This window comes from Adiantum capillus-veneris, chromosome 2 (assembly GCF_014529385.1).
Source record: "Adiantum capillus-veneris isolate H3 chromosome 2, ASM1452938v2, whole genome shotgun sequence".
Taxonomy (NCBI): domain Eukaryota; kingdom Viridiplantae; phylum Streptophyta; class Polypodiopsida; order Polypodiales; family Pteridaceae; genus Adiantum; species Adiantum capillus-veneris.
Window position 1 is genome coordinate 157,041,102 of NC_140932.1, and position 22,916 is coordinate 157,064,017.

Genomic DNA, 22,916 nt, shown 5'->3' on the forward strand with positions numbered 1-22,916 from the left:
GAAGGAAAAAGTACCAGATAAGCATCTTCCCTGTTAAGACCACGTCCTCTACAGAGAGATACGAACCTCCGTGCATGGTTGTCCGCATCTTCCGAGGAGAGTCCTTTGAAGGTGGGGAACTTGATGTTTACCTTGGCCAACACGTTAGCCAACACCTCCATGGCCCCTTGTTGTAGCAGAATAGGAGAGAGCTTTACTGCAGAAGGTGATCTGGATCTGGATGGCGTATGTGGAGGTAAGGTTGATGAGGTTAATGGACTTCTACTAGATACCACCGGGCTTCTTCTGTTATAGTGCTTCAGAGGGCTCAGTAGTGCGCTTTGACGCTCAACTGACCGCCTTGTATGTGTCATGCAGTGAATAGTGAAGAGCACAGGTCTAACACAGAACAAGTGAGGATAGTGGCTAGACCACCTGGTCCAGGACCAGTGACTAGACCACCTAGCTGGCAGGACGAGGAGGGCAGGACCAGGGCGAGGACTAGACCAGGACCAAAGACCAAGGACCAGGGGCGAGGACTAGGATGAGGACCAGGACTTGGACCAGGGCGGGAGAGGACTTGCAGACTATCTACTTAATGTAAGCAAGTGTGCAGAGCCAGGTAACAACCGATTAGCTTCACGATTCTATCTCCACAAGAGTGAGACTTCCTTTGAGGTCCCACCATGATTGCCAAAGTTAGAGCACCTGTAGCGCAGATAACGTGTCGTGCTCTCTACAGTGGGTGGTCCTCAATGCAATGTGCGTGACAATCTCACTCAAACAGAGTGAATCTCCCTCAAACAGATGAACAGAAAGGAAACAATAGATGTCAACATAGCTCTCAAAGACACAACGGCAGACCATAACATATGACTCGACTATCTCAAAGACTGATACAGACTCTGGCGTGGCAGCACACTCAGCTCCAGCCTAGGACTCTCAGGTACAATGGGGGTGTCGAGGCTCAGATGTGCCGGGATGGTGCAGATGTGCTCTGTGTAAAGACCCACTCTAGACGACTACTACGTACAAAGATACGCCACTGGCCCAAAACGACTACTCATATGTACAATCATCAAGAGCCACCAACGGCTCATAAAGAACATCATCTAAGTCTATCCCCACTGGGATGTAAGTGTGTGGTATCGTCAAAGACACAATTTCTAAAGTCATGAGAGACGACCTCTTGAGGTGCTCGCTGCTGCTGCACGCTCCCCCCCCCCCCCCCCCCCTTTTGCGCCATCACTGCCCCTCTCCCCCCCCCCCCCCCCCTCTCTCTCGCCCTCGCGCTACCTCCAGCCCCCGCGTTGCCCCCTCGCCCTTGCGCTGCCTCCCTTTCCCTCTCGCTGCCCCCCTCGCCCTCGCGCTGCCTCCCTCGCCCATCCCAGCCCGCCACCCTTGCCCTCTGCTGCCCGCCGCCCTCCCCCCTAGCTGCCCCCAAGCCCGTCCGCTGCCCCCCATTCCCTGGCCGTTTCTCCCTTCCCCCCCCCCCCCCCCCCCCCCCCCCCCGGCCCCCCCGCAGCCTTTTGAACTCTCGCTTTCCGCTTTATCCGTCCCCCCATCCCCCCCCCCCTGTCCTCATCGCTCCCAAAGGTCTTCTGCACCTGGCTCTGCAACACTTCTTCTTCGGACAAGTGCTCGGTGTGCTCGGTTGCATATTTTCTTCACCGCCCGCTTCTTCGACTCAGCAGTAGACACAGATGGAGGCTCCAACTCCGCCACAGAGGGACTCGCCTGAAGCCCCCTCGCCCAACCCCGCTGAGTCCACCATTTGACTTGCTCTCTCGCCAACAGAGCAAGCGAGCCTTGCCCCAGAGGTAGAATGCTTGCAGGCGACTTCTGTCATCTGCATGGTTCTTGGCACCCGTCCTAGCAGAGGAGAGCTCCGAGACCTTCTCCAGGCCCGCCTTCTCGCAGAGGTGGGCAAGATCTTGGATGTCCAGATTCTCGGACGAGGGTGGGGGAGGGGATGAGGAGGAGGAGGGGAAATCTAGTAGTACCCGCCCCACCTTCAGATTTCCCCTCCTCCTCCTCATCCCCTCCCCCACCCTCTGCTCCCGTCCACTCCCCACCTCGCCCCCCTGTCTCTGTCGCCCCACCCCGCTTCTCTTCTCCTCCGCCCCCTTAGCTCCTCCCCCTCCTCCTACTTCAGTACCACAGTCGACTCAGTCTCTACCACAGTCGACTCAGGAGATTGGTCCCTCGCCGGCGGCTAGGAAATCTCTTGGCAGCGCCTTTGCCACGAGTCGCCTAGCGAGAGAGGGTCAGCCCTTCTTGCGGCCCCCTCTGCAGATTCAGACATCTTCCCTTGCAACTATCCCTCATGGTCTGACGAGCATTGACGTCCGACGCCGCTGGGATTTCTTCGATTATGGGTTTACTCGCTTTCTCGGCGATTCCGCAGGAGACGACGAGGCAGCCTGCTTCAGGGTCCACGCTTTGTTCCTCGCCGCTAGGCGGACAGAGGCCTTGGACTCAGCAGTTGGTTTCTCCTTCCCCCTCTGTGGTAGGACCGAGACAGAGTGGTCCCTCGACTCAGTGGTGGGATGGTTGCATACACAGGTTCTCGAGTTCTCTCAAGAACTTGGAGTTACAGATTTGCTGTAGACTTTGTGGCCACTGGCCAAGTTTACGGTGACACCCCCAGACTCAGCAGGATGTAGGCACATTGTGGTGTACTTTTGCACTGATACGCAGTGTTTGCCTTGCTATGTATACATTCATGAGGACTCCTGGACAGAGAAGGTTGCTTTACGCACGGCTTGCTTTGCTTGGGCTTGGGCTAGGCACTCACTACAGTCTCGCCTATCTAGAGGACGCTCGGATGTGGATTACTCCCCATCCAAGCCAGCCTCAAAGATAGCCCGTCTTGTTGCTGCAGCAGCATTTGTTCTCTCGCTCCCCATGAGGATCGTCTCGTGGAACGTGCAGGGACTAGGTGGGCCCAGTTTCAGCGATAGCGGGGCCAATTGCGTCAGGAGCTTCAGCGTTGCCTTGTGGGAGGAGAGATTGATCTCCTTATGCTTCAGGAGCACCATTTGTGTGAGAGCCGCATTCGGCGATGTGGTCAGATTTTGCGTGGACGTTATGATACCTTTTGGTCAGCTGCTTTTGGACCTGGAGGCATCCAGGGTGGGGTATGTATGACTATTGTGGACTCATTGCAGCAGGCCATTGTGGGCAGAGGGATTATTGTGCCAGGCAGGGCTCAGTGGATTACTATGGAGGTTCAGGGTGGCCTTGCGGGCTTCCTGAACATCTATGCGCCCAATGTGACGAGTGCTCGTGCAGAGTTTTGGTCACAGACTGTTGAGTCTTTGCCACAGGTTGACCATTGGTGTGTAGGAGGGGACTTCAACATGTTGGAGGACCCTTCTGACAGGATCGGAGGCAACCATGCTACTGTGCATGGAGTCGAGTTAGCAGCTTGGGAGAGGTTGTGTATGACTTTGAGGGTCTCGGATACATGGCAGCATTCTGGCTTTGTGAGGCCTCTAGATAGTCTTGCCTTCTCTAGATCGGACCGCAGAGTGGGAGGAGTGAATCTATCGCGGATAGATCGCTTCTACACTAGTGACCACTTCAGTGACTTGGGGGGATCGGTGGGCATCCTAGCAGGGACATCCTTCTCGGACCATGCACCGGTGATCCTCACAGTGGCAGACAGGCAGAGGAGTGGGAGCACGATGCTTCGCATCCCAGAGCGGGTCTTGTTGGACTCAACACTCAGAGAGAGGGTAGAGGCTCTCTGGACAGAGGGCATGGACAGCTAGGCTCTACATGCAGACAGTACCTGCAGACAGAGTGGCCTTAGGCTTAGCTCAGTTTAGCCACTTTTTTCTCCAAGAGTCTCTAGCTCGACGGGCTGCAGCGAGAGAGGAGGAGCAGCGTCTCAGACGAGGCATTGCTTCACTACAGAGGATGCAGGAGCAGCATCCAGACAGTCCATGGTTGGAGGAGCAGATACAGTAGGCTCGATAGGAGCTTGCTTGCACAGAGGAGAGGCGCCATGAGTTTTCCTTTCACCGACAGGCATCTCAGTGGACTCAGGTGGGTGACAGAGTGACAGGTACTTTTTTTGAGAAAGTGGGACCTCCGCACTCGCATGCCAAGGTCAATCAGTTGAGGAGACCCGATGGGTCAGTTGTTTGTGAGCCCGAGGATATGCATGGAGTTGCTACTAACTTTTACCGTGAGTTACTGTCGGCTGAGCTCCAGTCAGAGAGACAAGATGCATGCAGGGAGCAGGTTTGGGCACAGATGCCTTGTCTTGTGACTGAGGAGATGCGCGAGAGGCTAGAGATACCTCTTCAGCTTGAGGAGCTGCACACGGCTCTTAGGGCCCTCCCTCGTGGTAGCTGTCGAGGTGAGGATGGGCTGACTCCCAGCTTCTTCTTGGAGTACTGGGACCTGCTTGGCCCAGATCTTTGTAGTGCCTTTCAGTACATTCTGCACACAGGAGTGATGCCGGATAGCATAAGTGAGGGCCTGATTTACCTCATTCCAAAGGAGGGTGGCTCCTTGGATGAGATTCGACAGTGGCGCCCCATCACCATCCTCAACTCAGCCTACAAAACTCTTGCCAAGGCTGTGAGTTTGAGGATTCAGCAACTTTTGGAGAGCCTTATACATGGGACTCAGACAGGTTTTGTCAAGGAACGCAGTATCCTTGACAACATCTTCACTTTCTGGGAGGCTTCTGCCCTGGTATGACTCCGTGGGGAGGACCTTGTGATTCTTCTTCTCGATTTTGAGAAGGCATATGATAGAGTTGACTGGGACTTTTTAGAGGGCACGCTACGCAGGATGGGCTTCTCAGATGCTTGGATCAGAGGGGTGTCAGCTTTGTACAGACAGACTCACAGTCAGGTGCTTTTGGCAGGAGGTAGAGGTGAGCGCTTCATACTCACACGATCGGTCAGACAGGGTTGTCCTCTTGCCCCCTTTCTCTTTTTGTTCTATGCGGAGGCGATGAGCAGATTTTTAGTGTCATTGCAGGTTGGTCTGAGGGGCTTAGCACTCCCTATAAGGGGAGATGAGCTTCTGGATGCTGAGTTTGCCGACGACTCAGCCTTGTACTTAGAGGGCCAGGAGGCCAACTTACACAGATGTGAGCAGGCTTTGGAGACCTTTTGCTGTGCATCGGGCGCACTGATCAACTGGAGAAAGATAGTGGCTTTTTCGATTGGCAGTGCTCCTGTGCCAGATTGGATGCCAGGAGAGGGTTTCAGGTGGATTCCTCCAGGGACTGCAGTTCGGTACTTGGGTTGTCACGTTGGTTTGGACTTGTCCCCCGAGCAGCAGATTGCTCCTCTTCTCCTGTCCATCAGGAGAAAGCTGTTACATTGGAGCTCAGCACGACTTTCACTGGCTGGCAGAGTAGTAGTTGCCAACCAGGTGTTGTTGGCGACTATGTGGTACATCACTTCTTGCTGGATCTTCTCGAGTTCTTGTATCAGCCAGGTAGAGAGGCTGATCAGGAACTGCCTTTGGTCAGGTCGCGACACTCAGATTGCCCGAGCCAAGGTGGCTTGGTCGGTCATCACACTTCCCTGTTCTCAGGGAGGGCTTGGGATCATTGATCTAGCACAGCAGAGCAGAGCCCTTCTTGGGAAGTTCGTCGTCAGAGGACTTCTTCCAGGCAAGGAGCCCTGGAAGGAGCTCTTGCTGCAGAGGCTTCGTGCCAGGGTGCCTCAGCCAGGAGGACCTTGGCAACCTTCGACCAGATGGATCTTTACAGAGTTGCACCGAGTTGGTTTGAGCGGGAGACTGGAGGACCGATTCGCTGTGAGTTTGCTTCGATCTTGGGAGCTCTTACGGCGTGGCCTAGAGCAGAGACAGCCGACGTGCACGGAGGAGCGCCTACGGCAACCCCTCGTCTGGAACCCCATGGTTAGCACTCAGAGAGGCCACTTGGTTGGGAGTCGGCCTCATGTTTCTTGGGGTCCCATGGCAGCAGGTCCAGCGCGCTCTCTAGGTGACTGGCTAGAGTTCACAGGTTTGTGAGAGGAGGTGCAGGCTGTGCAGCTACAGGGCATGAGAGGGGTGCAGAGCATGTGTCAGGACATCTCAGAGTCAGTTCCAGCTAAGTGGCTCACGCCTCTCGAGCCAGTCGCACCCCGGTGGATGGGAGCCTTTACATGACTGGAGGTTCTCATTTCAGTCAGGGCTTTCTCAGAGATTGTCCCAGCCCTGTTCTTCGAGCTTCAGGGTGGGGGACGATTACAGCTAGTTGCAGTAGAGGCCCCGCAGGTAGCAGAGTGCTGTTTCCAAAGGATCCGAGTTGTGGGCATCTGTGGGAGGACTTGCGTCATAGACCCTGACCCAGCAGCTCTTGAGACAGGACACTGGAGGCTATGGGCTTGGGAGTGCTGTCCACTGGCATGAGTACAGTGGGATCCTGGTGAGTGGCTATGGAGGGACCCCTTCTCTTCTACAGACCGCCCAAGAGTCCTGATGCAGGGGGGGCGAACTACACTCCAGCCTGCTACAGATCTTACTCCACAGGAGTGGTGCAGTGAGAGAGGAGTGTTGGGAGCTCATCAGCGGCCTAGCTCTCTGGTTCATCTGGCGGGCCCGCTGTTTCCGCATCTTTGAGGCTCGCCTTGTGCCATCAGCAGAGACTGTTCGTGACTTTTGGCTAGAGCTGATCCATACTCTCAGAGGACAGCTTGAGGGACTACAGGGCAGCTCCGACCGCATACGGGATCGTCGCGAGGCTTTCCTTCGACTCTGGCCCCCTGGGCCTTTCTACACCATTGTCCAGGGGGTGCTCAGATGGCACTACTCTCCACCTGTGTGGCTTTTCCCTCCTCGCATCTCTTGATTTAACCTCATTGTATATATGCTGTTTTTTCATTGGGAGTCTCCCCATCATGCTTGTTGTAGCCCTCTCCTGCAGAGGTGGATGTAGCCCTATGGGCAGTTTTCATTAACTAATAGAAGGATCTTTTTTTCGGAAAAAAAAAAATCTATCCCCACTGGGTGGCGGTGGTGACCTGGCCACAATGTCCACTAGACCACCCTGCCACGTGTCTCTGCCCAAGTGTGAACCGACCAGACCAAAGACCAACTGACCAAAGCCCAACTGTAAACTATTGTCATATGAAAGTGAAAGTGACACTGTAGCAAGCTACACCTCCCCTTACTCCCTCGCCCCTACCCTGCTCTTTGGCCCTCGTCTCTACCCTACCCAACCCCCTCGCCTCTACCCTCCTTTTTACCCCTCGCCCTACCCTCCTCACCTGTGTGTATGCGAGAGAGATGGTCGGCCATGACATGCCGCTTGCCTGGACTAAGAACTACTTTGAAGTGGAACTCCTGGAATATGAGTAGCCATCTCCACACTCTTCCTGCAATTTGGGGTTTATTTAGAAGATAGTAGCGCATGATGATCTCTGATGATAGTGAAGTGAACCCCTAACAAGTAATGACGAAACTTTTGTAAAGAATACACCATAGCCAAACCTTCCCTTTCTGTGGTGCTGTAGTTGTGCTCTGCTTTGGTGAGCAGGCGACTTGCATAGTGAACAGGGCGATCCAGGTTGTACTCTTTACTAGGCTGAGTCAGCACAGTCCCCACAGCCAGTTGACTGGCATCCGTATGCACATGAAAAGGAAGAGACCAATCTGGAGCCACTAAAATAGGTGCTTCAGTGAGGCGCTTTTTGAGGTATTCAAATGCTTCAGCCTCAGGTTTTGACCATTTAAAGGGTACTGTAGCACTAGTGAGTCGGGTCAATGGTTGAGCCACCTGTGCATACATTCGTATGAACCTACGATGATATCCTGTGTGGCCTACAAAGCTTTGAACACCTTTCGGATTGCTAGGAGGTGGTAACTTCAAGATTGCCACGATCTTCTCTCGGTCTGGTGCTAAACCTTTGGCAGACACCACATGGCCTAGAAGTGTGCCTTCAGTGACCAAAAAGTGACATTTGTTAGGATTGAGTTTTAGCCGTGCCTCTCTGCACCTGAGGAAGACAGCAGAGAGCTGAGCGAGGTGTTCCTCTAGATTTTCCACTAGGGTTAAACATTGAGCACCTGAGAAGGTCGAAAAATCGTCCATGAAGATGCGAAGATGATCCGTAAGCAGAGGACAAAAGATGAGATACACCGCTCGATTGAAAGAAGGTGGAGCGTTTTTCAACCCAAAAGACATTCTAGTGTAGATAAAAATACCCCAGGGAGTCACAAAACCCGTTTTCAGTTGATCACCTGCATGGATGCCCAACTGATTGTATCCACTAATTGTATCCACTAAACCCATCCATGAAACTGTACAAAACATGCCCTGCTACATCTTCGAGCACACGCTCACTGAAAGGTGTGGGAAAACCGTTACCTTATTCAACGCGCGGTAATCTACACACACTCGAATTTTATTGGACTGCTTCTTAAGCGCTATCACCATGGGTGATAACCACTCAGAGTGCTCCACAGGTACAATGATCTCTGCCTCTTTCATTTTTTCGAGCTCTGACTTAACAGCCTCTGCATACTTCGGGTTGAGCTTATAAGCTCGGCCTTTGACAGGCTTAGCCCCTTCAACCAGAGGGATTGTGTGGAGACCCAATTTTGGGTGGATCCCTTCCAAATCCTTGTAGGACCAAGCAAAAACATCCTTAAACGAGTGAATAAAAGAAACTACCTAGTCAAGTAATGCGGGATGCTCCCATAACCAAGCTGCTAAGAGGACATGCTGAGGGTTGTCAGGGTCGCCCAAGTTGACTTTTTTGACAGGGTCAGGAGGTGTAACTGTGGAGGGTACTTCAGAAGTTTAAAAATGAGCTGCCTCTTGGAGCTTCGAGACATCATGTGCTAGCGTTTGATCGATTGGAAACTTCACATACTCTTCTTGTAACCATCCTGGTGGAAGCTCATCGAAGGGTACATCTTCAGACACATACATAACAGAGTTCTTTTGAGTGGGCGGGGCATCCGACTTGGGAGATGTTAGAGTTAGAGGAAGGGGGGAATCATTGGCGAGTTCATGCAGAGGAGATTTTTTCCCCCTTCGACGATGTGTGATAGGTTCCCCGAGGCTGAGGGCTTCCATAGGAGGATCATCTGAATCATGAGAATTTGGGGCTAACGCACATACTTCTCGGACTAGTCCACTGTCTGTTGTAGGACTACTGTCTAGTGTAGGACTTGTGACATCTGTGTCCGCCTGAGGAGTTGGAAGAGAGAGTGTTACTGGCACATGTGAGTTTTGAATAGAGACCACATAACATGGCATAGAGGCAATAGCTTCCAACCACTGCAGCAGGTCTTCGTCAGACCCGTCAGGTGGGATGGGTTGCTCACGGTCGGGGTTGGACTATACTGACAATGAGCTGTGATGAACCATTGGATCCATACCTCCTTCGAGCCGAATTGGTTGCATGGGGGAGCCAGGAGTATGTATCCACATGGTGTCGTTGCCCCAATCATGAAGTGCCTTAGTATGCCTCAACCATGGTCTACCAATCAGCAAAGGAAATCCTCCCTCCATCTGAGGAAGACTGACCACTACAAAATCCAAGCTAAATGTGAATTCTTGTATCATCAGAGGCACCTTCTCTACTATGCCCACATGGTAGATGGTCCTCTGGTCTGCCAATCTAACAGTGAATGGAGCAGGGTGGGTAGGCTGCAGACCTAAGGCCAACATAGTAAATTCTGGCATCAGATTGATCCCAGATCCACCATCCACTATGACGCCTGAGAATTGATGCACAAGAATAGACACAGTGAGACCAGGACTTTTGTAGTCGGTGAGGGGAGCAGCTGGATATGAAATCATGTAGGACTCCAAGGGCTGCACAGGTAGGTGCCCGCCACTAGGCCCTGCACCAGGGTACAAAGACTGGATGATAGAAAGGGTGTCACTTCTAAAATTTGCATCAAGTCGAAGCATGTCGTACAGTGACACTTGCTGAAAAGTGTTTTTCAAGATAGACTTTGTTGTGGGCTTGTTTCCTTTGATTAGAGCTTGCTCTGGTATCTTAAGCTTCTGCTAGTCCTCTACTGCTTCGATGAAAGCACCATCAATATCTGATAGAAGTGAGGTAGGTTGGCTTTTGACACTACCTGCTGGTTTGTCAGCTACTACCGGAGTGTGACTCATTTGTGTGACAGGAGATTGAAAGATTGGACCGCCAGGGAGGCTGAGGCCAAGAGCAGCTCTCTGTGCCCGTGTGAGCACCCCAGCCGGCTCTTCCACTTGCTGCAACCCTTCTTGAGAGGCAACTACATAGAGTGGAAAGCGGTGCTTGTGGAATGGAGCTTACTGTGATGAGGTTAAGCTTTGGAAATGTAAACTCCTGCTGGTTTTGGCTTGTGCTTGCAGATGTGGACGCTCGTTGTTTTGGGCAATCCTTACTATAGTGATCCTTAGCTTCAGGGCAATGTCGGCAAGGCGGGGACCCTTCTGGTAAGAGACATTTGCTCTGATAGTGTCCATACTCCCCGCACCTGTGGCACAAAATTGGCCTATTTGAGGGGCGAGGTGGTCTCTGCCCTTGCTGCATGGGACCGGATGCTGACATGTAGAAGCTTTGTGGAACTGAAAGAGTACTAGCATGATAAAAGCTGGGGGATGTAAAGTTGTTGTGCATACCTTGCATAGGAGGTATTGTCAGCAGAGGTGGCATCGGGTTCTGATGGCTATATGGTGACACCAAGTTTGATGCAGGTGTAAGCCCTTGTTGGAGAGAAGGACTTAGACTTTGTTGTATCTGCCGTAATCCCTTGATATAATAGCAATCCGTGTCTTCATGCCCAGACTTCTCGCAGAAGTGGCAATAAGCCTGAAGGGGACAGTCTTGTGGAGGATGTCCTGGAGAGCGACATGAGCTGCACCATACCATAGTCTTAGTCTCTTGTTGAGACCGAAGCTCTTCTAGCTCTCTCTTGATTTGAACCAAAGCCTCAAGATGTGGGGGTTTCTCCTGGCGAAGAGAGATATTTTTTTCCTCTTGAAGAGCGCGTTGTATTTATAGGGCTTCAAGTTCTCTACGTAAAAGAAGTCAATGGATCAGCAGGACTTTCCGAAAACGCAGAGGGGGTCTCTATGTGAGGGGAGTTGTTGAACAGCTTCCTAGCCCCCTCTATCCTAGTAGCAGCTACGATGAACTCCTCCAAAGTGGCGTCGGGTCGGAGACTCTCTCGGAGTTTTTGTTGAGAAGTTTTGGGAAGCGCCTTCTCCACCCACTTCTTCACCATGAATTCATCGGGTTGCTGAGGAAGCTTGGTAACCAGAGACTTGGTCTTAGTCATAAGCTCTGCAAAAGTCTCCTCTGGCTGGAGCACCATGTTGGCTAACTCATCCAACACCTTCTCCTGGTAGTCACCGGGCCTGAAAGCTACACATAACTGTTGCCTTAAGGCTGCCCAGGTTGCAAAATGGTTCTCTGCAAACTGGTTGTACCATTTGTCTGCTAAGCCATCCAAGGTGGATGGAAAGACTACCAAATAAGCATCTTCCTTGTTAAGACCACGACCCCTACAGAGAGATACAAACCTCCTTGCATAGTCGTCAGCATCTTCTGAAGAGAGTCGTTTGAATGTAGGGAACTTGATGTTTACCTTAGCCAAAAACGCTAGCCAACGGCTCCATGGCTCCTTGCTGAGCCTGAGCCTGTTGCTCAGTAGCCTGTTGCAGCAGACTAGGAGAGAGCTTTACTGGAGAAGGGGATCTGGAAGATGTGGAAGCGGATGAAGGAATGGGTGATGTATGTGGAGGTATAGGTGATGAGGTTGATGGACTTCTACTAGGTACCAAGGGCTCAGTAGTGCGCTTTGACACTCGACTGACCGCCTTGTATGTGTCATGCAGTGACCACCAATCCAACTAACCTTTGTGCAAGAAAACCTTGAACTGGCTGAAGACTGGTCTAGACTCTACTAGACCAGGCAAGTAACTAGACCAGGCTCGACCAGGGACGAGGAGGACTAGACCAGGGTCGAGGAGGTCTAGACCACGGACGAGGACAGGTTGGACCAGGGCGAGAGAGGACTAGACCAGTTGGACCAGGCGAGAGAACAATTGGACCAAGCTAGAGGAGAACAGTGCAAGGCAAGGTCAGCGAAGCTAGGCAAGGTAGGCGAAGCTAGATAGACCCAACTAGCTTCAAGATTTGCACTTCACAGAGTGAGATTTCAGTTGAGGTCCCATCATGATCGCCAAAATAAGAGCACCTATAGCGCAGATAATGTGTCGTGCTCTCTACAGTGGGTGGTCCTCAGTGCAATGTGCGTGACAATCTCACTCAAACAGACTGAACAGAAAGGAAACAATAGACATCAACAAAGCTCCCAAAGACACAACAGCAGACCAGAACATATGACTCGACTATCTCAAATACTGATACAGACTCTGGCGTGGCAACACACTCAGCTCCAGCCCAGGACTCACAGGTACAATGGGGGTGTCGAGGCTCAGATGTGCAGGGATAGTGAAGATGTGCTCTGTGAATAGACTCACTCTAGACGACTAGGTACAAGATAATGCAACTGGCCCAAAACAACTACTCATATGTACAACCATAAAGAGCCACCAACGGCTCATAAATGTCCAGTCAGCTAAGTCTATCTCCAAACTGAGTGGTGGTGGTGACCTGGCCACGATGTCCACTAGACCACCGTCGGTACCCTGCCACGTGTCACCCCCCAGCCCAGAGGGTCCGTCCAGTGTGAACCAGACCAACTGTAACGAACTGTCCAACTGTCTGCCTGTCCTGTGAAGTGACACTGTAGCCTTGCTACACTGTTTTTTTCTTGTCATTAAGAGCAGTCCACATAGAAGGATATGGACCAATAGTCTATGCCAGCTAAACCTTTGGGCAGTTCCTCCCCCTCTCACCGACCTTCTCCTCGTACCTCACCACCACCAATTGACGCCTCCTTTTCATCATCCCCTCTAGCACCTGCATCGACCTCATTCCTTACCCCACCTTGAGATTTCCCTACATCTTCTCAGTCCCAAGGCCCGCACGCCTGTCGGTCCTTTCAATCCAATGGCACAACGTAGGGAATAAGAAGTACATTCTTGTCGCAGGGGACAACGCCATTAAATGGAAGTTGTGGGAACCATCGACTGCACTGCGGCTATAGAGGCTAGATTTCTTTGTGAAAATACATTTTTCAGGTTTGGATATCCCTTGGAGATCACTAGTGACCAAGGCAGCCTCTTTGTGAACGAATTGATGTCTACCATACTCTCTAACTACAAATGTTTTTCATGAGGGCCAATGGTGAGGCAAAGAGCACAAACAAGGTTCTTATTGCTCTACTTAGCAAGGCCTTTCATCTACACCTGGCATCTTGGGATTAAGCTATCCTAACAACTACTCGGGCTTATCGCACGGCATTCAAAGCCAGCACACTCCATCTAAATTGACTTTCAGAATAGAAGCTATTGCTCCCTTTGAATTCAATGCAGGTTCTCCAAGGGTGGGCACAATTCATGTGGATGTTGGTTTGCAATCCTCACATCTATCTCCCCTTAGTCTGCTCGAAGGGACAAAAGTGCTGTCTGCGCAAGCTTTGAAGGCTGCGCAACTTTGTTGAAATGCCTGGCATGACCGACATTTACACAGTTTCAACTTGGGTAAGGAGTGCTTGGTGCTGCTATATCAATCCAGATATGTGAAGAAGGCTAGAAGTTTAGTACCAGCTTGGCAAGGGGCATTCACTGTGAAAGAAATTCTCCCTCAAGGGGCTCTTCAACTGGAAACTCTTGTCGATCAACTGTTACACCTTGTCAATGGTTAAAACTGTCAGGCTTTATCATTGACCCTCTACCTAAGGCACTCTACTCTTCAAACACTTTATGCATATATATATACATATATATATACTGCTTCTTGGCACCTCACACTGATTTTTCTGCATGGTGCACATACTAGAATCTTTGCGGTTCATATAAGAGGCCCTATCTATTCTACCCTCTCTCTCTTCTCTTTCTTCCTGTAGCTGTGCAATGACTTGACAAGCTAAATCATGTCATTGCAGTATCCTACTCCCCTTGAAAATATTTGCCCATGTAGATATTTTGTGCCACAAAACAAACCTATTGTTTCTGTTTCTTTTCTCTTCCACATGTGGAATATACACTCGACATCTTGGTGCATATATTCTAAACATAAATATAATAGAAGGTTCTTTTTCCACAAGAAGGAAAAAACAGTTATGGGAACAGGTACTTGAAAGCTAAAAAAAATATACATCTTTATGCAAACACAAGAAATGGTAATTTATCTATCTTTGAATTTTCCTTCTAAGCAGCTCAACATTGTCACGGTATCCTGTATCAGTGTTACTATTGAATAATTGTCTATGGTCTTTTGTTCCATTGATCTCTCTTGTTTCCATTGATCATATGTTTTGCAATGTTGTTTGCAGAGCATTTATGTGCAACTCCATAACAATGGAAAGGTTCCTTGTGCATGGGAGATTTTAAAGCCTGAGCCAAACATCAGTGATTTTGCAAGCATACGTGATTTTGCAGCTTTTCGTTGTATTCCTAGCCTTGGAACGGTCTTGCCCAATGAGTGCTTCAATTTGGAGGTATCATTTAGAGAAAAACTAGTCACTAATAAGCTATCAAAGAATCTAAATTGTCAAAAACATAAACAAATTGTTGGTCAATCATATGACCTCAATCTTCATTCATGAAAAAATTATGTTCTCAGTGTATTGATAATTCGTTGATCCTGATGCTTAGAATTGAAGTATATATCAGGCAACTGACATGAAACTCTCTACTTCATAATGTCAATTTAAAATGAGGTAAATCATTACTTTGTAACGCCCAACGGATGTCATTCAAAGGGAGTGTGCCATGTGAAAGTCGCTCAAAAAGTCCCATCTCTTGAAACAATGTGTGCTCACACGTCTGTGGGGCATGCATGTATTTTAGCTCAAATATAATCGGCCCAACAAACAACCTAGTCGGGCTCTCACCTAGTTACACAAGTCTTGACCTGCATGTTCACATGCTAAGTAGGCTCAAACCAAACCTACTAGAAATATCGATAGAGCTTGACATAAATCTCTGTGTTGAAATATTTTGCAATCAATAGTCCTAAGCATAACAAAGTGATGTGAAGAGGCTCTTGCCAAGAAGTATCGAGCAGAAACATTTTCATCAGGGTTGCCTGCATCCTTCTTAATAATAAGTGACGACCTTATTTATCTTCAGACGTTAAACTTGTTCAATTCGTTGTTTTCTGTTCAACGTTTGTTAGAATCATGCATCTTATGCAAATGCCTCACCTGCATCAAGCCATTGTATGACATTGATAAGGACATGCTTTATCAAGCTGAGTAACAGGCACTCATACATAATTATATTCAGGGCATGTACAAGGAAGCTCTTTAGAACTAGTTAACTAACTATTTTCGATAAAAAAAAACTTTTCTTTTAAATAGGAGATATGTGCAATAGTGCAACAACCCCAAAAGGTGACGATCATGCTCTAAAGAAAACTCTTACTTTTTGTTTTTACAACAAAAAGATCCTTCCATTAGTTAATAAAACTGTTAAAAGGGCTGCAACCGGTCTCTGCTAGAGAGGGCTACATCAGAAACATGGGGAGACTCTCTCCCTAAAAAGACAAGATATATACAATGAGGGCTAAATCAAGGATGGGAGGAGGAAACAACCACATTGGTGGCCGGTAATGACATCTAGGTAGGCCCTGAACCATGGTGAAGAAAGGGCCTGGGCGCCAAAGTCGCAAGAAAGTCTCACGGTGCTCCCACATGCAGTCAAAGCTGCCCTGAAGTCTCTTAAACTGGCCCCTAAGTGTATGGATCAGCTCCAGCCAAATGTCACGAATAGTCTCTACCGATGGGACAAGGCGAGCCTCGAAGATGCAAAAGCAGCGGGCCCGCTAGATGAAACAGTGTGTTAGGCCGTAGATGAGCTCCCGACACCACTCTCTATCACTGCACCACTCCTAGATGATGAGCTATGTGGCAGGTTGGAGTGTAGGCCGATCCCGTGAATCACTACCATCCTGCTGATGGAAGCCATCTCAAATCGAAGCGCTGGGCCCGTGAGTGTGGAACCCCAAGTGTACAGGCGGGCTATGGAGAGTGTTGGCATCAGCCGAAGAATTTGAAGCCAAACTTGTTATGCCATGGGGAAGTCCCACAGATAGTGACATTGAGCCTCCAATGATACACATGCTGAACATGCTGCCGAGAAGCCGTTGTGTACCAACCAACTCCCAACTGCAGCAGCTCTATGCACAACTAGCCACTAAAACATGCTAACTCTCCTCGACTGTGTGTTATCCCGCAAACGCTCCCAGATACCTGACAAGAACTCAGATGTAACTCACCAGTAACTTTGTCTCCCACCTGGGTCCACTAAAATGTGTGATGATGGAAGGCAAACTCAAGCTGTCGCTCCTCAATGGTGATCAGCTCCTGTTGAGCCTGCTGCATTTTCTCCTCCAACCAAGGACTATCAGGGTGGCACTCTTGCATCCACTGTAGGGAAGCAATGCCCTGTCAGAGACGCTTCTCCTCCTTCTTGGTTGCATCCAAGCGAGCTGCAAACTCGTGGAGGAAGAAACGCCTAAGCTCAGCAAGTCTAGTGGCCACTCTACTAGCAAGGGTGCCTTGAGTGGCCACTCTCTATCCAAAGCACCACCACCCGCTCTCTGAGCGCTCTATCGAGTAAAATCCTCTCGGGATGCGCAACATGGCACTCCAGTCCTCTATCTATATGCCACAGAAAACATCATTGGTGCATGATCTGAAAAGGTAGTCCCTGCCAAAATACATACAGATCCTCCCATGTCACAGATACAATCACTCGCGTAGAAGCGATCTATCCAAAATAGATTCACGCTCCCTACTCTGCAGCATCTCTGAATCTTCTGACGCAAGCAACCCCTCACACGTTGAAACTGCGGTCCACGTAAACCTTCACATTCCGTGAGACAATCCTCATGGGATCAGTGAGAAAAGACCGATGCTACAACAACAACCAACCTCGCTATCTTCGAGGCCGGCTTCAATGGGGAGTAATCCGCATCCAAATGACCCCGAGATAGGCGTGTCTGTAGTGAATATCCCGCCCGGGTTCAAGCTGAGTGTGCAGTCCGTAGGGCTACATCCTCTGTCCAAGAATCAAGGGGTACTCTGAGTGAACCACAATGTGCCTACATCCAGATGCATCCGGTAGTGTCACGCTGAACTTGGCTAGCGACCAAAGTGTCTGTATCAAATCTATCACCCCCAGGTCCCCTGTGACCTGAAGCCAGTCAAGGACTGTGTGCAAAGTCCACTATGTGTGATCCCCGCCACACAACAAGAAGGAAAAGCCTACCAGTTTATCCAAATCCTCGGTGCCTCTAGCGGCTAGAGAAAGAACGCGTACTTGGAAATAAGTTGCCTCAAGGTCAGAAGATGGGTCGCCAATGTCAAAACTGGTCAACCCATGGGGGACTGACACAAAAGAAGAGATGCGTGTACCAGAAGTGGCATCCTCAAGTAGGATTGTCTCGTGAACCATTTTGCTTGTAGAGAAAGCACTACCAAGAGAGCGTCGAGCTGCGGATGAGTGTCTAGTCCCTTGTGTTGGAGGAGGAGTGCGGAATGGGTCGGGTGACGAAGTTGAGGGCCGAGCGAGGGAGAGGGAGGTGGGGGGGCAAGGAGGGAGAGGGACAAAGGAGTCGGTAGGTGGGGGGGAGGGAGGGCTTTACAGTCGTGAAGTTGAGGTGGAAGGAGGCTCCTAAGGGGAATCTTGTTTCAAAGGGTCAAAATGGTTCCTTGTCAAAAACCAATGCTCCTGAGCTCATCCACTAGGGGGGGTGGTATGGCAATCCCTTTCCTCTCGACGACGGTCGTGCACGTGCTGCCAGCCTCAGCTAGCTAGTGATTAGCCTCTGACGAGGTGCGAACCTGTGTCCTGGGTACCTGTCTGTTGTGAAAGTTCAGCCTTGGGGGGCTAAGCATGAGACGCGGGTCGAGATCTCTTGTGAGGACAAGCCTTCGCTAAGTGGCTCATCTGTCTGCAAATGAAGCACTAGTTTGGGAGTCACGAATAACCCATCCTCTGGCAGATCCACTCGCCACTCACCCTAGGTACGAGGACTACCTTGGGGAGGGTGTGGGTGTCTCGAGCCAAAACGCGTACTGTGGGAATACTTGCAGCCTTGGCAGCAACTGAGGCTACCGTGCACAGGGTCTTCAAGACTGTCCTGATCTCAGAACCAATCTTGGAAAGAAGCGGAAGGTACTCTCTTGTCAGGCTCGGGAAGCAAAGTGAAATGGGCAAATCTTCTTCCTTGGCAAGAGCATTTGAACCTGGGTCGAAACCATAGAGCCACTGTCAAAAATGAGCCTTTACCGCTAGGATGGCCACAGGCTCATCGAAATGACCTTGGCAGCCATCTCGGGAATTTCAAACTCGATCTGGTAGTACCCTCGCTCGAGAAGTTGTCTCGATGAGCTTTCCCACCTTTGCTAGGAGACGGGTCTGTAGAAGGTCGCGCACCTTGCCTCTGCTAGGTCGACCACCAATGATCTTGCAGATTACAAAGGTGGCATGCAGGCGCTTGACCTCGGCTGCAAGGCTCACTTGCTCTGCTGGGGACAAAGCAAGTCGGATGGTGGGCTCGGCGGGGTTGGACAAGGGGACTTCATCTGGGTCCCTCTGAGGCAGAGCACAAGTTCCATCTGTTTTTGCTACTGCAAATGAGGGCAAAAAAAGAGTGTTCCTGCTGGAGCGAATCTCATAGATGAATCCGAGGAGCCACTGATGACACCCAACGAGAAGCTGCAACAAGAGGGCAAAAAGGGGGAAGAAGGGGAAAGGGCGGGGGGGGGGGGGAGGGTGAATGCAGCAGCAGCGAGCGATCTCTATTCGGCAATTGAAAGACTTCGAAACGAAACGTTGGAAAACTCTTACTTTTGCTCGATTGTATCCAAATTTACCAGTAGCATTCTTTAAATTGAGAGAAGGTTAGGTTTGTCACATATTTGTCAGTGATTTTGTGTTGTATATAAATTGCAGGTTCGATTTATGCCAGTGCATAGATTGCATTCGTACTTTGTTAAGCTTCCTATGAAGATCCTCCATAGTTCAAGTTTGAGATACATATCTTGCAAGGGACACAGCTATAATCTACCATTCAGCATCGAGCCAACAGAAGTGCAATTAGCCCCCATCATCCCCAAAGGAATGCCCCCAGCCCAGTGTACCATGGATTTAGTCAACAGCTCTGATCAGCTCATTGAAGTGTACTCCTTAGATTATGATGCTCAGTATATAGAAGAAGAAAACATCCTCCGTGAGAATAAAACTTTCAATGAGGAGGGTTTCTTCCTTCTGCCTCCTCGTCAAGCTGGGCAACCGTTTTGGAAGGAACTAATGCCTACTGAAACTCAGACAACTAATCCCCCACAGCGACAAGCTCCAAGAGATTCATGGAAGGCTGCAAAGGAGAAAATTCTTCCCTCCAAAAAAGGGGCCAGCGCAAAGAAACCCAAAGACGAACCTGTTGAAAACTTCATTACAGAGCTTCCAGTACTAGAGTTGGATACACCAATTTTCATACTGCATGGACCTCCTCTAAGTGGTAAAACAACGCAAGGAAATTTGTTGAGTCTAAAGTTCAACCTTCCTGTCATTGATGTGCGTCAGGTTGTGCCTGGGATTTTCGTCAACGCACAAGGTGATGGTGAAGAGAATGATAGGTTACAAGATGTAGGCACCTTAATGCAGGACTTTACCCTTCACGAGAGAGAATTAATTGATAAAATCAGGCAACGGCTAAAGCAGGCTGACTGTAATCATGGAGTAATATTTGATGGCCTCCATACACAGTTCCTAAACTCAGCAGCCATTGCAAGATGTATCTTGCTCTCTGTGGGGCTCCAATCTTCGGTTGCGCCACTCCAAACAGATATCACCTCAAGTACACAAACAGGGGAACAGCAGGGTATCAGAGTTTGGGTTGGAAACCCATTGGTTTATGTCCTTATCATCAACTTTGAGCAAGATTCTTTGGCCTATCGATATGCACAGATTCCAGATATTGACCACGCAAAAGAGAAGCATAACTCTGTGCTAGATAAAGCACCAGATCTGTCAACTTACCCATTTTTGACAAGATTTCCTTCACAAGAAGTATTGGACCTTTTTTTCCGATCAGAACCTGTCCTCTACAATCTTCTGCATGGTCAGAAAGGTGACAGCTTGGAAAATGATGTTCAGAACAAGGTAAGAATCTGTTGGATCAATGGCATGCAAGAAATCAATGAAGTTTTTGAAGATGAGCTTAGAGTTCTCCCTTCACCTGGAGTAAGCACTCAGATTCCCATGCCTTGTACTTATCAAGTAATCAAAAGACCACCAGTAAGACCCAGCTGCCCGGAGTTTCTGAGTCACAATTTTTCCATTTTGACACCTGTTTCAAAGCAGGAAGTGGATATTGCTTCTTCCAAGAAAGGGAAAGATGGAGGGAAGAATACAGGAAGATTAGCAAATCCAGCAGAAAAAGCTAGAATTAAAGGGCAAATGCACACTGATCAACTATCAGATGCAGGAAGCATCCTTGATGACAAGGTGAGTGTAAGCACAAAAACTGTTGGTACCAAAAAAAGCAGTGGCAGAAAGGACAGTCCGGTCATCCTGTCTGCTGATGCCTCTCAAGATTCCTCGGCTCTGAGTATAATTCCTGAAGGTTTAACAAAGCAAAGTCGATGGATAATTCCACCACATTCCAAGATGAGTCTATTACTGCGATTTTGGGCCATTGAAGAGCAAGATTTTGACCATACTTTCTTATTCCAAATGGTCAATGCACCTGGCAAAGCATCTTTCCGTTGCAGAGCTAAGTGTGCACGCCCCCATATAAGCTGTGAATTGAAGAAAATTTCACTGCCAAGCATATTACATCCTTCATTTTCTCAGAATCAAATCCTAAGTTTTAGGAAGGATCAGATGCTTGATTTTGGTGCCATTCCAGCTGGAGTGAACCCAGAAGGATTTCCTGGTATTCAGGATTCTGAACACTCGATAAGGTTAACAATACATAACACTGGACTCTTTGATCTTCATGTTGACTTTGATATACTTTCAAACTTACCATCAGCAACGAGTCAAAAGTCCAGTAAACAGCCGACATTTTTCCTTCATCCACCCTCTATGGATCTTAAAATCGAAGAAAAGCAGGACTTAAGGATTTATTGTTACCCAAAGCAGGTGCAATGCAGATTGTAGACTATGCCTTTTGATTGACTGGTTCATTGTGCTGTCTAAGGACAGAGATTGGAAAGACAAGAAAATTTATAGACTTTGGATTTGTGCTGCATTTGCAGGACCAGCTTGGAATTCTGGAAGGGAAGCTTGTATGCAAAGTTACAGATAATCCTGAGCACGTACAGTTTAAACTGAGATGCTTATCTGATGTTCCCCGAGCCAACTTGGATCCATCATCTTTGAATTTCGAGCGTCTTCAAGTGGGGCTGCTAGAAAAAAAGGACATTACAATCAGGTGTGCTGTGGCAGTTGAAATCAATACTCTCTAGCATGTTCAGATGTTCCTTTTGTACACACTGAACTCTACAATCATGACTTTATACCATTAATCATAATCTGAATATGACTGGACCATTTAGAGATAATAGAAAAGTATGTAAGTTGTGCCACCACACTAAAGACCTTTGCTTTCTCTCATGAAGGAGGGATTTCAGTTTTACGGATTATGGGCCCATTTGGTGAGATATGACTGAGGGCAGAACGAGGAAAAAGGTCTTCAAGAGGCAAAAATGACCTATGAGACCAAAATTTCCAAGAGAGCCTGTCATAAACTATCTACATCCACAAGTGCAAAAAGTGAATTGAGTAGAAAGTCAAAAATGCTCGACCTGGAGATAATGAGTGATGAATATACTGTGTTCCACAATAAAGGAACCATACAAAGAAGGGATCGGGAATGAATCATGAAAGATATGAACAGGAAGATGGCCCAAACAGATCTTTTTACAAATTTTTCTTTTACTGCTGAGAGGAATCCTCAAGGAATGCCTTGCAAAAGTGAACAAAGTGAACGACCAGCCTTTCTGCTCCTAGCGAGTCCACAAATCCTGCAAGTCTGATAATTTCATCACTAGCGATTTTCCATGGTTGATTGCTTGCTGCTGCTGCTGCTGCTCCCACTTCCCATCTCCCCCTTTGCACCATTTCCCCTCTTGCCCAGCTGCCTCCTCCTACGTGCAAACCCCCCCCCCCCCCCCCCCCCCCCCCCCCCCCCCGGGCCCCGCTCCTTGCATCCTTTTTTTGCCTTGCTGTCTTGGGCCACCTCAAGTGGGCTTGTAGGAAGCAAAGCACTGCTCTCTTCATAATAGCAGACACAGATGGAGGCCTCTCCTTTTCACCTCAGAGGGACTCAAGCCCCCCTCTCTTGACACTGCCGAGCCTACCATCCGACTTGCTCTCTCGCCAACAGAGCAAGCCAGAATTGCAACAGAGGTGGAGCGCCCCCTAGCCACCTTTGTTATCTGTAAGATTATCAACACCCTACCTAGCAGAGACGAGGTGCACAATCTCCTCTGGGCCCCCCGTCTCTCAGAGGTGGGAAAGATCATCGTTGTGCAGTTCCTTAGGCATGGCTACTACCAAATCGAGTTTGAGACTCCCAAGATGGCAACCAAGGTCATTTCGATGAGCCCTCTGGCCATCTGAGCAATCAGAGTCCATTTTCAACAGTGGTACCATGGTTTCGACCCAGCTTCTGATGTTCTTGTCGAGGAAATTTTCCCATTTCGGTTGCAGCAAGAAAAGGGTGTTGTGCTCTCTACAATGGATCTCCTCAGTGAAATATGCGTGAACCTCACTCCAGCAGAAAGAAAACTCAACACATCAATGGAACGAGCAACCCAAAGACACAACAATAGACTCAATAGACTCAGAACACCATGGAACT

General features: G+C 49.2%; 1 protein-coding gene across 6 annotated transcripts in view; it reads left to right on the forward strand.

Moving 5' to 3' along the window:
* LOC147463924 (uncharacterized) overlaps window positions 1-22,916 on the forward strand; it is a 260,902-nt gene that overhangs the window by 184,279 nt on the left and 53,707 nt on the right. For all 6 annotated transcript variants that reach the window (XR_015185506.1, XR_015185507.1, XM_086491978.1 and 3 more), the window contains 3 exons: window positions 14,371-14,535; window positions 19,001-21,193; window positions 21,310-21,485. Coding sequence is in view for 4 of the 6 variants with exons in the window: in XM_086491978.1 (XP_086348104.1) it covers window positions 14,371-14,535; window positions 19,001-21,193; window positions 21,310-21,485 (2,534 nt within the window). In the remaining 2 variants the exon portion in view is untranslated. The remainder of the gene's footprint in view (window positions 1-14,370; window positions 14,536-19,000; window positions 21,194-21,309; window positions 21,486-22,916) is intronic.